This window comes from Pseudophryne corroboree, chromosome 8 (assembly GCF_028390025.1).
Source record: "Pseudophryne corroboree isolate aPseCor3 chromosome 8, aPseCor3.hap2, whole genome shotgun sequence".
Taxonomy (NCBI): Eukaryota; Metazoa; Chordata; class Amphibia; order Anura; family Myobatrachidae; genus Pseudophryne; species Pseudophryne corroboree.
This window is the reverse complement of record NC_086451.1, coordinates 398,065,176-398,088,142: the sequence shown is the minus strand read 5'-3', so window position 1 is coordinate 398,088,142 and position 22,967 is coordinate 398,065,176. Positions and strand designations below refer to the sequence as shown.

General features: G+C 43.9%; 1 protein-coding gene across 1 annotated transcript in view; it reads left to right on the top strand.

Moving 5' to 3' along the window:
- Positions 1–22,967, top strand: part of LOC134949276 (cytochrome P450 2G1-like) — a 103,028-nt gene that overhangs the window by 57,216 nt on the left and 22,845 nt on the right. The window contains exons 6-9 of the mRNA XM_063937772.1: positions 2,598–2,739; positions 4,017–4,204; positions 6,176–6,317; positions 8,865–17,601. Coding sequence (XP_063793842.1) covers positions 2,598–2,739; positions 4,017–4,204; positions 6,176–6,317; positions 8,865–9,046 — 654 coding nt within the window. The 3' untranslated portion in view covers positions 9,047–17,601. The remainder of the gene's footprint in view (positions 1–2,597; positions 2,740–4,016; positions 4,205–6,175; positions 6,318–8,864; positions 17,602–22,967) is intronic.

Here is a 22,967-nt window from a genome sequence, read left to right as displayed (position 1 = left end):
AAGAAGAAAGAAAAAAAAAACACGGTTAGGTGGTATACAATTATGGACGGACTGCCGAGTGCCGACACAGAGGTAGCCACAGCCGTGAACTACCGTACTGTACTGTGTCTGCTGCTAATATAGACTGGTTGATAAAGAGATGTTGTAGTATGTATGTATGAAGAAGAAAGAAAAAAAAACCACGGGTAGGTGGTATACAATTATGGACGGACTGCCGAGTGCCGACACAGAGGTAGCCACAGCCGTGAACTACCGTACTGTACTGTGTCTGCTGCTAATATAGACTGGTTGATAAAGAGATGTAGTAGTATGTATGTATAAAGAAGAAAGAAAAAAAAACCACGGGTAGGTGGTATACAATTATGGACGGACTGCCGAGTGCCGACACAGAGGTAGCCACAGCCGTCAACTACCGTACTGTACTGTGTCTGCTGCTAATATAGACTGGTTGATAAAGAGATGTCGTAGTATGTATGTATGAAGAAGAAAGAAAAAAAAACCACGGTTAGGTGGTATACAATTATGGACGGACTGCCGAGTGCCGACACAGAGGTAGCCACAGCCGTGAACTACCATACTGTACTGTGTCTGCTGCTAATATAGACTGGTTGATAAAGAGATGTCGTAGTATGTATGTATAAAGAAGAAAGAAAAAAAAACCACGGTTAGGTGGTATACAATTATGGACGGACTGCCGAGTGCCGACACAGAGGTAGCCACAGCCGTGAACTACCGTACTGTACTGTGTCTGCTGCTAATATAGACTGGTTGATAAAGAGATGTCGTAGTATGTATGTATGAAGAAGAAAGAAAAAAAAACCACGGTTAGGTGGTATACAATTATGGACGGACTGCCGAGTGCCGACACAGAGGTAGCCACAGCCGTGAACTACCGTACTGTACTGTGTCTGCTGCTAATATAGACTGGTTGATAAAGAGATGTCGTAGTATGTATGTATAAAGAAGAAGGAAAAAAAACCACGGTTAGGTGGTATACAATTATGGACGGACTGCCGAGTGCCGACACAGAGGTAGCCACAGCCGTGAACTACCGTACTGTACTGTGTCTGCTGCTAATATAGACTGGTTGATAAAGAGATGTAGTAGTATGTATGTATAAAGAAGAAAGAAAAAAAAACCACGGGTAGGTGGTATACAATTATGGATGGACTGCCGAGTGCCGACACAGAGGTAGCTACAGCCGTGAACTACCGTACTGTGTCTGCTGCGACTGGATGATAAATAATGATATAAAAAATATATATATATCACTACTGCAGCCGGACAGGTATATATATTATATAATGACGGACCTGCTGGACACTGTCTGTCAGCAGAATGAGTTTTTTATAGAATAAAAAAAAAACACCACACAAGTGAAGTCACACGACGAGTGTTTAACTTTTTCAGGCAATCACAATATAGTATACTACTAACTATACTGGTGGTCAGTGTGGTCAGGTCACTGGTCAGTCACACTGGCAGTGGCACTCCTGCAGCAAAAGTGTGCACTGTTTAATTTTAATATAATATGTACTCCTGGCTCCTGCTATAACCTATAACTGGCACTGCAGTGCTCCCCAGTCTCCCCCACAATTATAAGCTGTGTGAGCTGAGCACAGTCAGATATATAATATATACATAGATGATGCAGCACACTGGGCTGAGCAGTGCACACAGATATGGTATGTGACTGTCTTGTACTCCTGGCTCCTGCTATAACCTATAACTGGCACTGCAGTGCTCCCCAGTCTCCCCCACAATTATAAGCTGTGTGAGCTGAGCACAGTCAGATATATAATATATATATAGATGATGCAGGCATGCAGCACACTGGGCTGAGCAGTGCACACAGATATGGTATGTGACTGAGTCACTGTGTGTACCGTTTTTTTCAGGCAGAGAACGGATATATTAAATAAAACAACTGCACTGCTGGTGGTCACTGTGGTCAGTCACTAAACTCTGCACTCTCTTCTACAGTATCAGCCTCAGGTCAATCTCTCTCTCTCTCTCCTAATCTAAATGGAGAGGACGCCAGCCACGTCCTCTCCCTATCAATCTCAATGCACGTGTGAAAATGGCGGCGACGCGCGGCTCCTTATATAGAATCCGAGTCTCGCGAGAATCCGACAGCGTCATGATGACGTTCGGGCGCGCTCGGGTTAACCGAGCAAGGCGGGAAGATCCGAGTCGCTCGGACCCGTGAAAAAAAACATGAAGTTCGTGCGGGTTCGGATTCAGAGAAACCGAACCCGCTCATCTCTAGTTTAGAGGCAGGTTATTTTGTGGGGTTATTGAAAGGGATGTTGAAATCCCCTAGGATAATGGAGGGAATGTCAGAAGAGAGGAAGTGAGGAAGCCAGGAAGCAATGTTGTCGAGGAATTTTGAGGAAATGCCAGGTGGATGGTACATGACAGCAACTTGAAGAATAGTAGGTTGGTAGAGGCGTATTGCATGGACCTCAAATGTAGAGAATGTAAGGGATGGTTCTGGAGGTATAAGTTGGTATGTGTAGCTTGAGGGTAAATTGATATATGTACAGCACATGCTGAATACTGTTTGGGGAACTCAGAACTTATTGATGTCTTTGCAGGAGAGGAATCACCCCGATACAGAGTTCAATATTAGGAACCTATTAGTAACAACCCACAACCTGTTTTTTGCGGGAATTGAAACTGTGAGCACTACCATGCGCTGTGCACTACTTATCTTACTAAGATACCCAGAGATACAAGGTAAGTACAGTAGGTGGTGAAGCTATAAAGGGAAGTTAAAGAGCAATTGTCAATACACACTGTTTCTATTATTTAAAACTAAATAAAACTAAACATTACAGTAAGTTTCAATAAAATACACAGAAATGTGGCTATACTGTATATGCTCTCTTTGTATTTTGATTATCAGAAATTCACTGGTAAGTAACGGATCTGTTACATTCAGTGCAGGTTTGATGCTGCTTATTGTGGACAGTAGTCTTAAATAAATGGTGCAGTTACTCACCAGTGAATTCCGCAAGGAGGTATATACTGAGTTAGTATGAGACCATAACAGGCTTGACAATGAAGAGGTATGGGTACTGAAGGCTGAGATGGCCAACAAGCATATTGTACCAAAACAAGTGCCAGGCTCAGGAGCACCAGAGAATGGTAATGTGAACTCAGGGGCTTTCTCTGCCATCTGCGGCACAGTTTCTTGTGATTACTTTGAGACTTGTTTGGCACAGAGATTCCATCTTACCATCAATAACCACCTGTTACTGACTCCTCCTACAGCATTATAAGAGCTTAAGGGGTCTATGTACACTACTAAGCCTTGGAGAGAGTTAAAATGGACAAATACAAAGTACCGATCAATCAGCTCCTAACTGACAAGTCACATACAAACGACATTTGGGAGCTGGTTGGTTGGTACTTGAGCTCCATCCACTTTATGTCTCTCAAAGACTTATTACATAGGCTCCTAAGTATGTGACCAAAAAGTTCCTACACTTGCACCTGGAACCTCTTAGATCTGGGTATGTCTGTGTTTATGCTGCTGCAGCACCTCCTGGATGGTGATTGTTTATTTCCACTAACTAATTATGGTTCAATTCCACTTTGTTTGCAAGCAGAGGGTAAGCTCAGAAACAATGCAACCAACTCAGTACAGCCAGAGAAGAAGGCTATCCTGAGTTTGGACCAACTCAGGACCACCGATCCATGAGCGTGATCCCATTGAATAAACTTAAAATTCAACATTTTTGTTATATTGAGTGGCTGGAGGATCTTCAGTTCATATTACCATTCATGAAAATATCTTTGCTTATTGCCAATTTTGTGCTTTTTTTTTTCTTTTACATCATCCACTGTAAATCCAATTGAGATTATTTTTTTATTAATTCATTAAAATCCACCATTAACTAAATTATTTAATTTTAGGCCAAGTTAATATTATTTTTTTACTCTACCTTTGCACATGTCCTGTTAACTCAGATAAACTGGGTTTAAAACACCTATTGATATTTATTTTAAAGATAAACTTCATGAAGAGATTGATCGAGTGATTGGAAGAGATCGACTACCAAATATGGATGACCGGATCCAAATGCATTATACACAGGCTGTGATTCATGAGGTTCAAAGGTTTGGGGACATTGTTCCTATGAATGTGCCACATATGGTTACAAAGGACACCCAGTTTAGAGGATACCTTATTCCCAAGGTATGGTCTGAGCCTCACATTGTTTATTTACTCTGCAGCCACATTTTACTGTATGTCCTTATAGCAAAGAGACATGCAAGGTGATTCAAAATGAATGAAGAAATTAATACTGTATATTACTCGAAGAAGCCATCCAGTCAGTACAAATTTTAGAAGTTATGAATACCTGAGAGAGTCATAGGTTTTAAATATTGGTTCCGAGAAGATATTTCCATCTGAAAATATAGCTACCTTTTTTGCCATGGTCTAATGATTGCCTAACCAGTGGCCACAGGCATACCACCTGAACTTTACTTGGGCATGACCTAGTGCCAAATTATAAAGGGGCCATGGGCATATTTCCGGATTATTACACAATAATGGTCTCCCCAGGCCTAGGTGTTCCCACATGCCCCTTATAATCAATCAGACCCCTAAAAATGCCATCCATCTTTATGTCCAATATTGTTCCCAATCAACACCCTTCAACCCCCCCCCATCCCCACAAAAACGCATCTTAACTTACTGTACCTAGTGAATGCAATCCTGCGGTCATACCTGCCTCCATTTCTTAGCTTCCTTCAGTCCTTTGCCGTGCAGATGTTGGTGGATCTTTCATATCTGAAAAGCAGTGTCACTATCAGGGACTAGGCACTGTTGGTAAAGCCATCACTAGACATTTTAATGTCTTGGGTGAGAGAGGACACTAGAGCCACCCCTCCTTGTTGATGGCTGTTCAATGCTCATGAGGCAATGGGTTAGAATGGTCATCAGAAGTAGGTTTGCAATGTTTAGCAACCATTACAAAACCTGGCATCAATTGGTAAAACTATTTCCATCGAGCTGGGAACTTTGATGGTTGCTGACCAGTGAGTTCTAATTTACTGTACATCCCTAGTACGCAGGGCCATCTTAATGTTTAGGCACATAGGGCAGCTGCACAGCGCACCACGGTCTAGGAACATTTGAGCAAGGGCAGGCTGGTGCCTCCAAACCTTTCTGGGTGGCAGATAGAGAATGCTGTCCAGCCCACCTGATTGTAAATTTCACACAATCAGAGTGGCCAGGCAGCGTTCTCTACCTGCATCCCAGCCTGCAGCCAGACAGGGAATTGCTGTCAGCATGCTGATTAGTGGATGGCTGGAGCTATACACCAATCAGAATGCTGATAGCCATTCAATGTAAGGAAGACAGCGTAAGACTATATAAAGCTATTAAGTAATTTTAAAAGCATCAGGTCAGTGTGTAGACAAATGTATCATATTACCAGATCAATATATCTCAAAATTAAAGATTTAAGGCTCTGTTTATAATAGTAATAAAGCCTTATTCTCTGGCATTTTTTACAGAAGAAAAAGCAGAAATAGAAGAGGAATTGCCAGATCTCTCCTGTTTTGCTTCACCTTATTCCCACAGTGCCTTCTGCCCCTATCACGCTTTCTGGCTCTCTCGCACATGCGCAGTAGGCCTCTTGAAGCACCCATTCTGCACATGGATGTAATCATGGTACTGGCGGTCGGAATCCCGCTGGTCAGTATACTGATGCTGGAATCCCGACTCAGTCAGTATACCGATGGCGGAATCCCAACCTTTGGAAATCCTGACAGTCGGCATGCTTACTAACAGGGAAGATTCCCACTTGTGTGGAATCTTCGACCAGGGCCCCGAATCCCCCCATGAGGGGGAATAAATAAGTGTGGCAAGTGAGTCCGCGAGGGGACACGTTGCGCTTGCCATCGGAATCCCGACCATCTGGATCCCAGTGTCGGTATTGTGACCACCGGAATCTGACCATCGGGATCCCATACTGATACCAGTGTGTCTACTGTTTTAGGCATGTGCAATGCGAATTCACACAAGATACATTATTCAGTCCACCATAGTACTCTGTAGCAGCCCCTTACTGAATTTTAATTTTAAATTGTAGTTAAGAAACCCCATACATTGAATAAATGACTCTAGGTTATAGTTATTAATATAATTTTCCTTCAGGACACAGATATCTACCCTCTGCTCTGTACCGTTCACCGTGATCCCAAATATTTCTCTACTCCGTACAAATTCAACCCCAACAACTTCTTGGATGACAATGGCGAGTTCAAAAAGAATGAAGCCTGGATGGCTTTCTCTGCAGGTAAATTTCTCCATAACAATCAGAGACTCTGGTTTAGCAATGTGAAAAAAGAAAGACACCATCCAGATAACTTCCATCCACCTAATGTCTGAATTGTAATATGGTCAGAACTTCAATTCAATCACTTTATTAAGTTTTGGCTAATGCACAGCTGGGATCATTTCTTAAAACAAACAAAGAAAATTGGCCTATCATCTGCATGTATAGAAATAAGAAATTGTCAGTGCATTTAATAATTTTGAAAATAACAGTTTTAATTATCAAAATATACAGTACAGTAGCGCTTCATGCCTCAGTGATGTCACTGTTTCCGATAGAAATGATAAACTGAATAGAGGCACAACCCAGAAAACGGTTCTCTCCATATCTAAAATCTATATTTGTTGTTGTCCCCAAGCTATTGTATTGTGAGACATTGGGCCTGATTCAGGGATTTGTGCTAATCCTATTGCAACTGCGTCTTTGTACGTAGATACTGTGTAAATCCAAGTGGCTGCATACAAAGATGCATCGGTCGTAATTCAGTCAATTATCGGCCTTCTGAATAACCCTATGGCTACTCAAAGTTACAGACGCTGTAGCAGTGGAGTAGAAAGAGAGGAGGGGCCAGTGTGCAATCTCCTTCAGGGCCCCCTCCTCTCTAGACAGCAGAGGTGTGTGTGTGTGTGTGTGTGTGTGTGTGTGTGTGTGTGTGTTTGTTTGTGTGTGATTGTGTATGGTATGATTTAATGCCATTTTCCTGGTGACTTTGCAGAGCTGCCACTGTGGGACTCCGAAAGGGTAAGTAGTACAGAAGAAATGGGTGCAGTGTGTGCGGTGTGAGCTTTCCTGGAATCCAGGGGCCCATGTGTACTACACACATTGCACCCATTATAGATACGCCATTGTGCTGTCGCCAGTGAAACTGAATACAAGGACGTACAGTAGTCGCTGATTCTGACACTATTATAACTTGGTCAACACACCCACATTTTTCTAGCTATCCCCCGTTACCACCCATAAATAGCCCCTAAATGTCAATCAGCATGTGTCTAAATCCTCTCTGCGAGTGACACCGCAGAGGCATTGGGAAGCGTGCACTGTGTAACTCAGATGTGTGCAAATAATAAAAATAAAATACAGGCAACTGCATATAAATCCCAATAGCGTACATCTTTGAATCACTGATCACTAGAATAAGATTGACAGGAGAGCTCTGAAACAGATAAATGCATTTTTCAGAATAGAAGAGAAACAGCCACGACTACTGCAAAACAAGTTCTGCAAGTGGATTTACTAATGCCTTAAACAAACCTAACAATTATTATAAAAATATATTTTTTCATTCGCTTAATAGTTGCAGTAAATAAATACAAACGAAAACAAAGAAAGAAGACTATAGTAGTAGAGTTCAGTAGCGCCAGATATGGTTGTCAGCAAATGGATGAGACTGACACCTGGAGATAAACAAACTTTGCAGTGGATTGGGTATGAAATGCCGGCTGTCGGAGTGGGGTGTAGTACGGGTGACCGGTGGTCTCCTGACCGCCGGTCACCTTACCGACGCCGGGATCCCGGCAGCATACCGACGCCGGGATCCCGGCAGGGAGGGGCGAGTGCAGCAAGCCCCTTGCGGGCTCGCTGCGCTCGCCACGCTGCGGGCTCGGTGGCGACCTGCGGTCCCCACGGGATCTATTCCCACTCTATGGGTGTCGTGGACACCCACAAGTGGAAATAGTCCCTGTTGGTCGGCATGCCGACCATCGGGATAGTGAGCCATCGGGCTCATGGAGGAGGTCATGTGACTGTCGGTCAGCCGACCGGCGGTCACATGACTACCACCCGTCGGAGTGCTGGCGGTAATGAGACCGACAACGGCATCCCAACAGTTGAAATCCCGGCAGGGAATGGCAAGTGCTCTAACCCTCCCGTTACCCTACCCTAACCCTCCCTTTAAGGTGCCTAACCCCCCTGCAGCCTACCCCTAATCCTCCCCATTGGTGCCTAACCTTAAGCCCCCCTCCCCACACTCTAAACCTAACCCTCATGCCCTTACACCCTAACCCTAAATCTCCCGGGGGGGGGGGGGGGTACCTAAACCCATCCCCAGCTTAGTATTTACCCGGTCTATTGTGTGTATGATCAGGATCCCATCTGTCTGGATTCCGGCATTGGTGCTTTGTCCCCCTTCAGGATTCCGGTGTCTGGCTTGCGCTGTGTGTTGGGATTCCGCCACCGGTGTCTTGTGCGCTGTGATTCCAACTTTCAGGATATTAACCGTATCCCTTTGCAATGTACTGTAGATTATTAGCCAATGGTTTTATTCTTATGATATCCATATAGTTATTACGTTTACACTATTAAACCAATGAGTTCCAAGTCCAGGAATTAACAGGGTCACACACCAATCAAACTGTTTTGCTGATGATATATATATAAGATAATTTAACGACAAATTAGTGCTGCAATTTAATTTGAGACCAAATCAACACCAATCAAATATATTATAGAATTTAATTTATTATTTTACATATTCCATTTAAATTGAAACATACTTATTTGTTACAGGAAAACGGATCTGCCCAGGGGAGAGCCTGGCTCGAATGGAACTTTTCATTTTCCTTACCACCATTTTGCAGAACTTTAAACTGATTTCAAAGACTGAATTCACAGATTCTGATATTGCTCCAAGAATGGCTGGGTTCTTAAATGCCCCTATCAAATATGAGCTATCATTTGTACCTCGTTAGAGATGATGTCCTTGTAACATTCTCTTAAATTATTGATAAATTTATTATCAATGTAAAGCTTTATAGACCCAAATACAGTATCCAAGATTTCTGTAAATTCAATATTTATGTACAACTCAGATTTGTACAGGTCTGCGCATATGTGGAAGCCAAACTGCGCAAATCTGGTCTAGTGGCGTTGATTGCAGTGCCCCAAAAGCTTCAGCATGATTGAAATCCTGCAGAAGTTTGTGGGCAGGTTTGCCAAGCATTCCAGAAAATGGAGGCAAGTTTGCCCTGTTTTCTGGGCATGCTGAAAATGGGGCTGCCTCCTTGTTAGCAGCTTCCCTGACCTTGGCAGTGTCAATTGGCCAGACTTTCTGAGGCTGACTCAGAAGTCCAATGGTTGCACAGTTGATCCAGTGCTGTGCCTTTGGATACAGCAGTGGATCACAGAAGTCTGCAGTGGGTGTCTTTTTACGTAAGATGTCTCCTGTGGCTTTTACATAATTTTGTACAGCTGCTGCATACAAAGGCGCAGTGGTGCTAACACTTGCATACAACCATGGATCAGGCCCTTCATTTTCAAGAAGAGTATGCTTCAGCAATGTACAGGTTTCACCTAGGAGCTGAATATTGACTGTAATAATATAATTGCCACTCAAGACACTGGTATCCTCACACCCATCAGAAAACATGGCCACATGGGCCATAACTAAGAGTAATAAAGAGGAAAAGCTGTAGTACTGTTTAAACTGTGTATAGTCACATATAGTGTTATATTTTATCTTTTATTCATAATCCATCACACGGGTTCTGTAGAACTGTACAAGTAGAATACAACTGTAAATATGTTACAGAAGTAAAGACCAAAAGAGACAAGAAAACATTTCATATACAGTAGATACATGATAAAATGTTGTAATTGTGTTAACAAAATAATGTACCTGGTGATAAGCAATAGCGGTGAATATTTCTGATAGTAAAAGTATGGGATATTGTACGGGATCCGGTCTGAAGGTCGACACTATCTAGGTCGACAATGTTTAGGTCGACCAGTATAGATCGACAGTCACTAGGTCGACAGGGATGGAAGGTTGACAGGGTTTCTAGGTCGACATGTGGTAGGTCGACAGGTCAAAAGGTCGACATGAGGGTGTGTGCTTTTTTTTGAAAGTAGAGGATTGCCTTCTGGGTTTTGGGCATCACACTCGGAAATCCCATCAGCTCCTTTATGATTATACAACTTGAATTGATCTTTGTGGATTAGTTTTGACCGACTACCATCTTCTCTTGCTACTTCAGACCAGGGTGCCACGGTGATGATATACGGTTCAGGTTCCCACTTGGGGTCCAACTTGCTCCATGGGCGATTATTTCTTTTGAGAACTCAGCATCCTACAGATCATCATTGGCATTCTTGTCGTAATTGCACTTTTGGCGTTTTCGCAGTACATCCATGCATTGATCGACTATCTCTTTGGCTTCTTTCAACCTTGCATGATGCTCGTGTACCCAAGATGTTTCTGGACCCGGGGTATGCGTGTCGTCTCCAGAAACATCAAATTGGAGGTCAGCCAGAAGTCGTCCTGGTCGCCCAAATAGCAGATAATATGGAAAGTAGCCAGTCGACCCATGGCATGTGTTGTTATAGATGAAGATTAATTCTGCCAGCACGGTAGGCCAGTCCAGTCTCTGGACCTGGGGTATGTCTCGCAGCATATTAATTAGGGTCTTGTTCATGCGTTCACAGACTTCATTACTTTGTGGGTGGTAGGTGGTTCGTAGCTTTTTACACCCTTACAGGTCACATTATTCACTGAAAAGTTGTGCTTCAAAAGACAGTCCTTGGTCCGTGAGCATGCTGAGTGGGTACCAGTAGGGCCGGACAAATGCCATCCAAAAGATGTCGGCTGTGGTCTTGGCTGAAAAGTCCCGGACAGGTAATGCCACCGCAAATTTTGGATAGTGATCAATGATGGTGAGAGCGTAGTTTAAGCCGTTGCTGCTAGGTTCCAGCTTTACATGGTCTATCGACACAATTTCTATCAGTCGTGTACTGACAATTGGATGGAGGGGGGCTTTTTGCCTGGGCCTTGGCGGTTGCTGTGTTTTGCAATTCACGCAATCTTTGCACCATCTCTCCACATCCTGTCGTAGGTTGTGCCAATAGAAGCATTTGCAGAGATTGATCTCAGTCTTTTGTCCACCGAAATGGCCAGATTAGTTGCGATAAGCTTCCAAGATCAGGTCGACCTCCTGTTGGGGCACTACAATCTGTTGTGTTGGAAAATAGGTTCTCAGATAAGTACTATATCAGACAAGCAGGCCGTCATATAGATCCAGTCAGTCCCTCTGCCTCCACAACTGGAGCAACTCTGCTGGGGCTGTTTCTATTTCTGCTCTTGACAGTCTTTGGTGAGTAGCCATGTAGATCTCCATTCTTCATAGTTAAAGGCACTCTTCTTGCCACAGGATCCACTCACTTACCTTTCTTGGCATAAGGGTATCTACAGTAGCTGATGCTACCATTGGTTGCTCTGGAGGATGATGGCACCATGCTCTGAAATCTGAGATTAACCCCAGTTCTTGTGAATCCACTTCCTCTGACCTTCCCTCTGGTCCTGGGAGTCAAGACAAGGCATTGGCATTGCCGTTGCAACGGCCACTTCAAGACTCTGTTTGGAACTGGAAGTTGGCCAGTCGAGATGCCCACCGCTGTTCCAATGCTCCCAGCCAGGAAGTTGCCTGATGAACAAGGGGATTGCAATCAGTGATGGCTATGAATGGAGTCGCAATGAGGTAGACAAGGAACTTCTCCATCATGGCCCAGACTAGCGCCAAGAATTCAAGCTTGAAGGAACTGTAGTTTGCATAATTTCTTTTGGTTCCTCGAAGACTTCTACTCGTGTATACAATGACGCGTTCTTGACCTTCCTGGTTTTGAGCGAGTACAGCTCCGAGACCTTGTTTGCTCGCATCATTGTAGAGCCAGAACGGGCTGGTGTAATATGGACAGGCTAAAAGGGGCACTTCAGTCAGAACTTCTTTCAATTTCTTAAAGGCAGCTTGGCGGTTGGCATTCCACTTGATGGGTATCTGTTTGGTATACCCTTCCTTAGGTATCCCTCACAGCAGTTCTGTTAAAGGGGCAGCTATCTTGGCAAAGTCTTGTATGAATCTTTGGTAGTACCCGACGAATCCCAGGAAACGGCGGATGTCTTTTACCATCTACGGGTGGGCCATTTGTCTACTGCCTCTGTTTTCTTGGGATCGGGTGTCACTCCATTGGCACTTACAACATGTCCTAGGTAGTGGACTTGTGGCTTCATAAGGTGACATTTGGATGGTTTGAGTTTTAGGCTATACTTCATTAGCTGTTGGAACACTTCCTGTAGGTGATGAAGGTGGTCAGCATAGGTTTTTGGAGAATATAATCACATCGTCGAGGTAGAGAAGGACTATCTCTAAGTTCTTGTGTCCTAAGCAATACTCCATCATCTGCTGAAAGGTTACTGCAGCATTACAGAGGCCGAAGGGCATGCGTGTAAATCTATAGAGGCCCATGGGTGTAGTAAAAGCGATCTTTTCTATTTCACTGTCAGCCATCCAAACCTGCCATTAACCGCTAGTCAAATCCAGTGTTGAGAAGTATTTAGCTTACTTAAGGGCGGTTAGGGATTCCTCTTGTCGGGGTAAGGGATACGCATCTCAATGAGTGATGTTATTCAGCTTCTGGTAATCTACACAGAAGTGTAACTGTCAATCATTTTTTCGGACCGAGACCATTGGAGCAGCCCATTGACTATGGCTCTCACAAATAACCCCACTTATTTTCATGTCCACCAACATCCTCTGAACAGGCTGGTACAATACCGGTGCTAGTGGCCGATGTCTCTCTTTGATGGGAAGTACGTCCTTTGTGAGGATTAGGTGCTGGATCTTCGTGACAAAACCTAGATCAGCTGGAGTTTTGCTGAATGCCTCTTTGTGTTCTCTTACTATCTCGAAAACCCGTGCTTTTGTTCCTCTGTTGTCTCTGCATCCCCAATCTGCACGTCATCCCACCATTCTTCCGTCGGGCCAACTTCGGTTTCACTACAGACAACTGCGCTACGCTGCTCGACCTGGGGTCATGGGTGCAACACATCTTGAAATTATGTCGACCATAATCTTGCTAATGGTTGGTTGCGGTAGAGCTTTACGGGATGGTTATGGGGGTTCATGACTCGCACGGGGACCCTTCCGTCTTTTACCAATACTAAGGCACTAACGAACCACTGCATCACTTTCCCCACAGGATTGTCTCTGAATTTGGTTGCAATTTCACTGGTCTTCTTTCCGTGAGACAGACTTTACCAACTTCCCATGTAGCTCATACAAAGCGCTGATGCCCCTGCAACACCTTAAGCATCTTCTGGAGAACCCACTGACCTTGCAAGGTGGTGTTTGTCAGTTCTCCCCTTAGTGTTGCTACCAACTCATTTGGGCACTGTTTCAGTATATTCATCCTGAAAATGATGGGTGGCACTGTTGTCTACTTGTTTCTGTTACTAAACAGCCCTGCCTGGGTAATGATGTCTTCCCAATCTTCACATCAGCTTCCCAATACCCGACACATGAAATTTCGAAACCATTGCTGGCTATGAGCTGGAGCCAAGAGGGGGAGGTAACAAAAGGGGGTCATTGTCCCAATTTTTCAAAGAGTGGCTAACTGTATTGTCATAATTTGCGATCCAGTTTCTAGCTTAGACACTGGTTTGCAAATTACATCCATTGATGATAACAGGGATTGCTGGGCACAGTCCAATGCATTAGGGAATCCATTCTGCCGGGTCCAGCTCTATTCTATCTGGTTTCCCCAAGGCCATGGCCTCGGGGCATTGGAGTTTAAATGATCTGCATCCATGCATTGTCTTTCCACATGACCGGATTCCCTGCATCGTCTGCAAATGGGGTGTCCCTGCCCGTCAAATTGATCGGTGTGTCTCCGTCCAGATCCCCTTGGTGGGTTCCACCACTACCCCGCTGATCTATTCCTCTCTGATCTCCCCCCAGGTTAGCTCATAGCAGACATCTGCCGGCTAGACATCTTTTGCATCTCCCGCTGCATTTCGTCCATCCCTACCATCAATTCTTCCAGTTGTTGTTTCAATGTATGTATAGGATCGGTATTCGGGATCTGACCTCTTTTGATCACTGTGTCCTTCCTCTGTCCCAGTTTTTCTGTAGCCAGTGCTATGGCTCCCTGTGAGCCTGTGCACTCTCGAAATTCTAGTAATTCAGGAAATTCTTCTTCCTGATTGATGTTGGTGCCTATTACTATAATGGCTGCTTCTTTAAAGTCCCGGAATGTTTGGCCTGGCATCTGCCTCTTTAATAAGCGTAGCTGTGTATGGACACCTTCACCTAGTGCTCCTTCAAAGAATTGGGTGGTGAGCACTTCATCTGATTTTTGTACCTCTTCTTTGTCGATCACCTGTAAAATTCTGTGAAGGTGTTCCCCTTGGACTTCGGGGCATCCCGCTATACCTCGGCATCCAAGGTGCTCTGAAATAATATGGTAACATTATTGGGATACTTTGTACTGCTGGGGCTTGAATCTATACTGGTCCTCCCCCTGCATTGTCACTGACTGGCAGGTTTCCCACTGCTGGGTGTTCTTATGACATTCTTGCTTATGGTTTTGATCCTGTTTGTGATGCCAAATTGTACTCCCTGAGAATAAATGTGTTGTCGTATGTACGGTTACTAACCGGGGATGTATGTGGGTTGAGATGTTCCACCTCTCTTCTTCTTGGGAGACAGGTTTAGTTTGGAGCTTTTGGGGATCACCATCCTCCATAGAGCAAGCAGGAATTACTGAAGGACTCAGAATTGGTTAGTGTGATATAGCCGATAAGATAAGCGGCACTTGGTAAAATAAATGACAGACCACAAAACAATATTACGATTTTGTATTAAAAAGTAATTTCTGTAGTACAATTATCAGAGTCACAACATAATGTAATACCACAATAATAATACATTCAACAGATATACGTATACTGTACCTGGGTTCAAGGTTGATACACTTTGGTAAATGTCCCATTCAGAGGCTATATTTATATATGCATATATAATTAGTTGATGCACACACATTGCCGCGGTTTCCAAAGAAGCCTTTACTAGTGGCCAACACATAATTAATGTGACACAGTCAATAGTTTATTTTCCCCTCCAGAAATGTAGTTAAGTCAGTATGAGAAAAGAGCGACAATCCTAGTTGAACCACAGGGTGGGGCTAGATGCTCACTGAGTTCCTTCAGACAGTTAGGCAAGTGTCCTTCTTATGATGAACAGGTAACTTTTGATTACTGGGAACTGTAACTTTAAACTATACTTCTTACTTGTAGTTCAGTGTCCTAAGATGAGGCAGGGTACATGAGGTAAATGAGTCTCACTTTTTAACCCTTTGTGACCCAGATGAATCAAGAGGCTGTATCATTTGCTTATGCTCCGGATAGAGCATCAAGTCCTATTAACCCCTTTACAGTTCCTGGGGGTATTCCTTGGGGGTTATAAATACCCTATACCATAATTTATATTACAATATACACCCATGAGCCATAACATTAAAACCACTTGCATAATATTGTGCAGGTTCCCTTTGTGCTTTCAAAACAGCTCTAACCCACCAAGAGATGGACTACACAGAACCTATGAAGGTGTCCTGTGGTATCTGAAACCAAGACATCTGCAGCAAATCATTTAAGTCCTGTTAGTAGGAAGGTGGGGCCTCCATGGCTCAAATTTGCTTTTCCTGCAAATCCTGCAGATGTTCAATTAGATTAAGATCTGGGGAAATTTAGAGATCAAGTCAACACCTTGTACTCTTTGTCGTGTTCCTTAAACCATACCTGAGCAATTTTGCAGGGTGCATTATCCTGCTGAAAGAGGTCACTACCATTCATGGATACCATTGACATGAAGGGGTGTACAGTTGACTTGGTCTTCAACAATGTTTACTTAGGTGGTACATGTTAAAGTATCATCCACATAAATGCCAGGACCCATTTCCCAGCAGAATATTGTCCAGGGCAACACACTGCCTCAGCCGGCTTACCTTCTTCCCATAGTACATTCTGGTGCATCTCTTCCCCATCAAAACAATGCACATGCACCGGGCTGCCCACATGAAGTAAAAGAAAAATTGATGCATCAGACCAGGCCACATTCTTCCATGGTCCAGTTTTGATGCTCACTTTCTCACTGTCTTTAAAGTTGCAACTCAAGACAATGATGTCCTCACTGCCACCAGGAAACATGGCAACATGGGGCCATAACTAAAAGTAATAAAGAGGAAATGCTATCTAACGTTTATACTGTGTTTAGTCACATATCATATTATATTTATCTTTATCTTTCATGTCCTTCTGTATCCAAACCACACTGTATATGACCTGCACTGTTACCCCACTGTCTCCAACCTGCACTGTAACCCGCATTGTATCCGACCCACTGTTTTCAATCTGCACTGTATCCTTTTCGATATCCAGGCCGCACTGTAACCTGCACAGTATCTGACCCACACTATATCAAATCTGCACTGTATCCAACTCTCAATGTAACCAGCACTGTATCCAACCCACACTGTGTCTGACCTGCACTGTGTGTCCCGCACTGTAATTCAATCAATATTTAACTGTGTCATCAGTGGCCCTCAGGAGGGATTGGGCATGGAGAAGAGACATATGCTTGGGACATGTGCACTTGTGTATGGGGAATCCATGTCTGCTGTTGCTATTTTACACAAGGTATGGTTTTTTTCTTTGGTGTTTGTTAACTACTACTACTTTTGAGTAATGATATTGCACACAGGATTCTTAGTAAATTTCTGTGTTTGATTATTTTCAGTTGAAAGTACTTGCGAGTTGGTTTGAGTGGGTACTTATTGCCAATCCATTACTAAATTGCCTGTTTGTTTGTGCTGCTCTTTGTTGCTTAGTTTAGCCAGCCAGCCATTGGCCTATGTTTTTGAACAGTATAGTAAGCTTTGAGGTGGTCAAAATTAACTGGAAATTAATGTTATCAATGTTAATAATACTGTAGGCCCAAATTATGTGATTTTAGCATTTTTATACATTTTTGGAGAAAAAAAAATACAGATACAAAACCAAAACCAGAATACATGAGAGCATTTTTGGCAAAACCAAAACACAAATTTAATGCAGATCCAAAACACGGGGGTCGGTGCACATCTCTACTTTAGATCATCCACTGTTAGGTAATTTATAAAAGCTGAAACACATGACAAGTGCTATTTATGAAATGTGAGACTATGGGCAAATTTCAGACATACCCAACTGTTTGCACTTCAAAGTCTAAATCAAGCCTCAGCTTGTCTCCGTATCAAAACAAATATGGAGGTTGCTGGATTTGGGACACTGTTTCTGATCTTCAGTATAACTTTCTTGGTGACTCTATGGATGAGACAAAGACAAAAATCTGGGACCCCCCCAGGTCCACGACCCCTGCCTCTCCTGGGAAACATCCTGCAGATTGATTTCAAGAACATTGTGAATGAGTTTGTTCAGGTCAGTTACAGTTTACCTTTGTTTAAAATAGAGATGAGCGGGTTCGGTTTCTTTGAATCCGAACCCGCACGAACTTCACTTTTTTTTTCACGGGTCCGAGCGACTCGGATCTTCCCGCCTTGCTCGGTTAACCCGAGCGCGCCCGAACGTCATCATGACGCTGTCGGATTCTCGCGAGACTCGGATTCTATATAAGGAGCCGCGCGTCGCCGCCATTTTCACACGTGCATTGAGATTGATAGGGAGAGGACGTGGCTGGCGTCCTCTCCATTAGAATAGATTAGAAGAGAGAGAGAGAGAGAGAGATTGTGCAGACAGAGTTTACCACAGTGACCAGTGCAGTTGTTGTTAAGTTAACTTTTATTTAATATATCCGTTCTCTGCTATATCCGTTCTCTGCCTGAAAAAAACGATACACAGCAGTCACACAGTGTGACTCAGTCTGTGTGCACTCAGCTCAGCCCAGTGTGCTGCACATCAATGTATAAAAGCTTATAATAATTGTGGGGGAGACTGGGGAGCACTGCAGGTTGTTATAGCAGGAGCCAGGAGTACATAATATTATATTAATTTAAAATTAAACAGTGCACACTTTTGCTGCAGGAGTGCCACTGCCAGTGTGACTAGTGGTGACCAGTGCCTGACCACCAGTATAGTAGTATATTGTTGTATACTATCTCTTTATCAACCAGTCTATATTAGCAGCAGACACAGTACAGTGCGGTAGTTCACGGCTGTGGCTACCTCTGTGTCGGCAGTCGGCACTCGGCAGGCAGTCCGTCCATCCATAATTGTATAATTATATACCACCTAACCGTGGTATTTTTTTTTCTTTCTTTATACCGTCGTCATAGTCATACTAGTTGTTACGAGTATACTACTATCTCTTTATCAACCAGTGTACAGTGCGGTAGTTCACGGCTGTGGCTACCTCTGTGTCGGCAGTCGGCAGGCAGTCCGTCCATCCATAATTGTATTATTATAATATATACCACCTAACCGTGGTTTTTTTTTCATTCTTTATACCGTCATAGTGTCATACTAGTTGTTACGAGTATACTACTATCTCTTTATCAACCAGTGTACAGAGCGGTAGTTCACGGCTGTGGCTACCTCTGTGTCGGCAGTCGGCAGGCAGTCCGTCCATCCATAATTGTATTATAATATATACCACCTAACCGTGGTTTTTTTTTCATTCTTTATACCGTCATAGTGTCATACTAGTTGTTACGAGTATACTACTATCTCTTTATCAACCAGTGTACAGTGCGGTAGTTCACGGCTGTGGCTACCTCTGTGTCGGCAGTCGGCAGGCAGTCCGTCCATCCATAATTGTATTATAATATATACCACCTAACCGTGGTTTTTTTTTCATTCTTTATACCGTCATAGTCAGTCATACTAGTTGTTACGAGTATACTACTATCTCTTTATCAACCAGTGTACAGTGCGGTAGTTCACGGCTGTGGCTACCTCTGTGTCGGCACTCGGCAGGCAGTCCGTCCATCCATAATTGTATTATAATATATACCACCTAACCGTGGTTTTTTTTTCATTCTTTATACCGTCATAGTCAGTCATACTAGTTGTTACGAGTATACTACTATCTCTTTATCAACCAGTGTACAGTGCGGTAGTTCACGGCTGTGGCTACCTCTGTGTCGGCACTCGGCAGCCCGTCCATAATTGTATATACCAGTGACCTAACCGTGGTTTTTTTTTCTTTCTTTATACATACATACTAGTTACGAGTATACTATCTCTTTATCAACCAGTCTATATATTAGCAGCAGACACAGTACAGTGCGGTAGTTCACGGCTGTGGCTACCTCTGTGTCGGCACTCGGCAGCCCGTCCATAATTGTATATACCACCTAACCGTGGTTTTTTTTTCTTTCTTTATACATACATACTAGTTACGAGTATACTATCTCTTTATCAACCAGTCTATATATTAGCAGCAGACACAGTACAGTGCGGTAGTTCACGGCTGTGGCTACCTCTGTGTCGGCACTCGGCAGCCCGTCCATAATTGTATATACCAGTGACCTAACCGTGGTTTTTTTTTCTTTCTTTATACATACATACTAGTTACGAGTATACTATCTCTTTATCAACCAGTCTATATATTAGCAGCAGACACAGTACAGTGCGGTAGTTCACGGCTGTGGCTACCTCTGTGTCGGCACTCGGCAGCCCGTCCATAATTGTATATACCAGTGACCTAACCGTGGTTTTTTTTTCTTTCTTTATACATACATACTAGTTACGAGTATACTATCTCTTTATCAACCAGTCTATATATTAGCAGCAGACACAGTACAGTGCGGTAGTTCACGGCTGTGGCTACCTCTGTGTCGGCACTCGGCAGCCCGTCCATAATTGTATATACCACCTAACCGTGGTTTTTTTTTCTTTCTTTATACATACATACTAGTTACGAGTATACTATCTCTTTATCAACCAGTCTATATATTAGCAGCAGACACAGTACAGTGCGGTAGTTCACGGCTGTGGCTACCTCTGTGTCGGCACTCGGCAGCCCGTCCATAATTGTATACTAGTATCCAATCCATCCATCTCCATTGTTTACCTGAGGTGCCTTTTAGTTGTGCCTATTAAAATATGGAGAACAAAAATGCAACTCCTAGATGGGCCCGGTGTTTGTGTCGGCCACTAGGGTCGCTAATCTTACTCACACAGCTACCTCATTGCGCCTCTTTTTTTCTTTGCGTCATGTGCTGTTTGGGGAGGGTTTTTTGGAAGGGACATCCTGCGTGACACTGCAGTGCCACTCCTAGATGGGCCCGGTGTTTGTGTCGGCCACTAGGGTCGCTTATCTTACTCACACAGCGACCTCGGTGCAAATTTTAGGACTAAAAATAATATTGTGAGGTGTGAGGTATTCAGAATAGACTGAAAATGAGTGTAAATTATGGTTTTTGAGGTTAATAATACTTTGGGATCAAAATGACCCCCAAATTCTATGATTTAAGCTGTTTTTTAGTGTTTTTGGAAAAAAACACCCGAATCCAAAACACACCCGAATCCGACAAAAATAATTCGGTGAGGTTTTGCCAAAACGCGTTCGAACCCAAAACACGGCCGCGGAACCGAACCCAAAACCAAAACACAAAACCCGAAAAATTTCAGGCGCTCATCTCTAGTTCAAAAGAGACCATCAATATAAATGTTCCTATACTGTTTAAGGATAATCTAATATGACCACATATCAATAAATCCACAGCACAATCCAAGGGAATGTTACAGTGAAATTTTAGACTAAGCAATTGTGGCATTGTAAAGTGAACAAAGTTTGCTGTCCTCTTGTCACATTATAATCTGTTTTATAAAATGCAGCATAAATCATCTGTAATATGTGTAAAGTGTATTATTGCTTTGCTTGTTAAAAGCCTGCATATGTGTGTGTGTGTGTGTGTGCGTGCGTGCGTGCGTGCGTGCGAGCGTCTGTGTGTGTACCTGTGTAGTGTTAGCCTTATACCGTATATATATATATATATATATATATATATATATATTTATAGACAGGTACATTGTGGCGGCACTCGAATAGTCTGCTTCAGTGGCTAAGGAAAATGTTTATTTATTGGAGCAACATGTTTCTAGGAAAATCCCTGTCCTCAGGCCCTGAGAAAGGGGAGGTTCCCCGAAACATGTTGCCTCAGTAAACGGACTTTTCCTTAGCCACTGAAGCAGACTGTTTGAGTGGCGCCGCAATGTACCTGTCTGTATAGGGATTCCACTTGAGTTAACCAGGAGGGCACCTCAGCAAATTGAATCTATTACTACTATTGGAGTGCCGGATATAATGCATGTATATATATATATACAAACAAATCTAGAAAACCACAGCACTCGCCACCCCAGAAGCGGGGTGCAATATCTGCACTCACCACTCATAGGGTGGGGTGCATGCAGCCCATGGCCACCAACCCAAATATATACAGACAGAAAGTTCAGCACTCACCATAGCAAGCTCACTTATCCTCACAACATCAATAAATAAATGATGGGGGTTTAGTTAGTGAATTGGCCAATGCACAGAAGCCTGCATACCGCTCGCCAAGGTACCCCACCTTCATGCAGGTCCTACACTATCACAAAGTCTCAAAAATTAAAACCTATGCATGGCAGATACACATTAAACCTAGTGGGCATGTGTGCAGTATATTATGTGTGATACAGTTGCCAGGTTTCTGAGTGATTGACAGGAAGAGGGCGTTTCTGGGTGTCAACTGACCATTTTCAGGGAGTGTTCGGAAAAACGCAGTGGTGGCTGGGCGAACGCAGGGCGTGTTTGTGAAGTCAAATCAGGAACTAAATGGTCTGAAGTGATCGCAAGCGCCGAGTAGGTCTGAAGCTACTCTGAAACTGCACAAAATATTTTTGGACCCGCTCTCCGATCCCTTCGTTCGCACTTCTGCTAAGCTAAAATACACTCCCAGTGGGCGGCGGCTTTGCGTTTGCATAGCTGCTAAAAACTGATAGCGAACGATCAACTCGGAATGACCACCAATGTCTTGCTGCCAGTCCACCTGCCCCCTCCGGCATCAACAATCCCCACTCCCTAGCCGCGCCGCAGGTGGAAAAAAAGCTGCTGCGGCAACCAGCATAGATGTGTATGAAAGCGGCGCAGCGGAAGACTTTCATAGGCCTCCCTGCACCGCATACTCTCTGAACCCCGGAGCCTCCTCTGCGTGTGATGTCACAGAAGTGCCTCCCCGCCACAACCGCGCCCAGATCCCCAGAGGCCCTGACTCCGCAACACAGCACCTGGGCTGCCGGCCTTGAAGCCCCGAGATGGTTAATGTAGCGGATAGAGTGCGTGATATCGCGGAGGGTAATGTCTGGACGCTGAATCAATGTAAAAGGTGACAGTGCAGCGCAGTACAGTGGGTGTGCAGTCAGGGCCGTTGCTAGAGTGTTCGGCGCCCCCCTGCAAACTATAAATTTGCACCCTCGCATACTTTACAAACGCACAGCGCACATAATGACCCCTGTAGTAGAGACACTTACACATATAATGCCCCCTGAACCAGTGACGCTTACACATGTCACGCCCCCCCCCCTGTACCAGTGACGCTTACACACGTAATGCCCCCTCTACCAGTACCGCTTACACACGTAACGCCCCCTGTACCAGTGACACTTACACACGTAACGCCCCCTGTGCCAGTGCCGCTTAGACACGTAATGCCTCCTGTACCAGAGACGCTTACACACGTAATGCCCCCTCTACCAGTACTGCTTACACACATAACGCCCCCCTCTACCAGTACCGCTTACATACGTAACGCCCCCTGTGCCAGTGCCACTTACACACATAACGCCTCCTGTACCAGTGA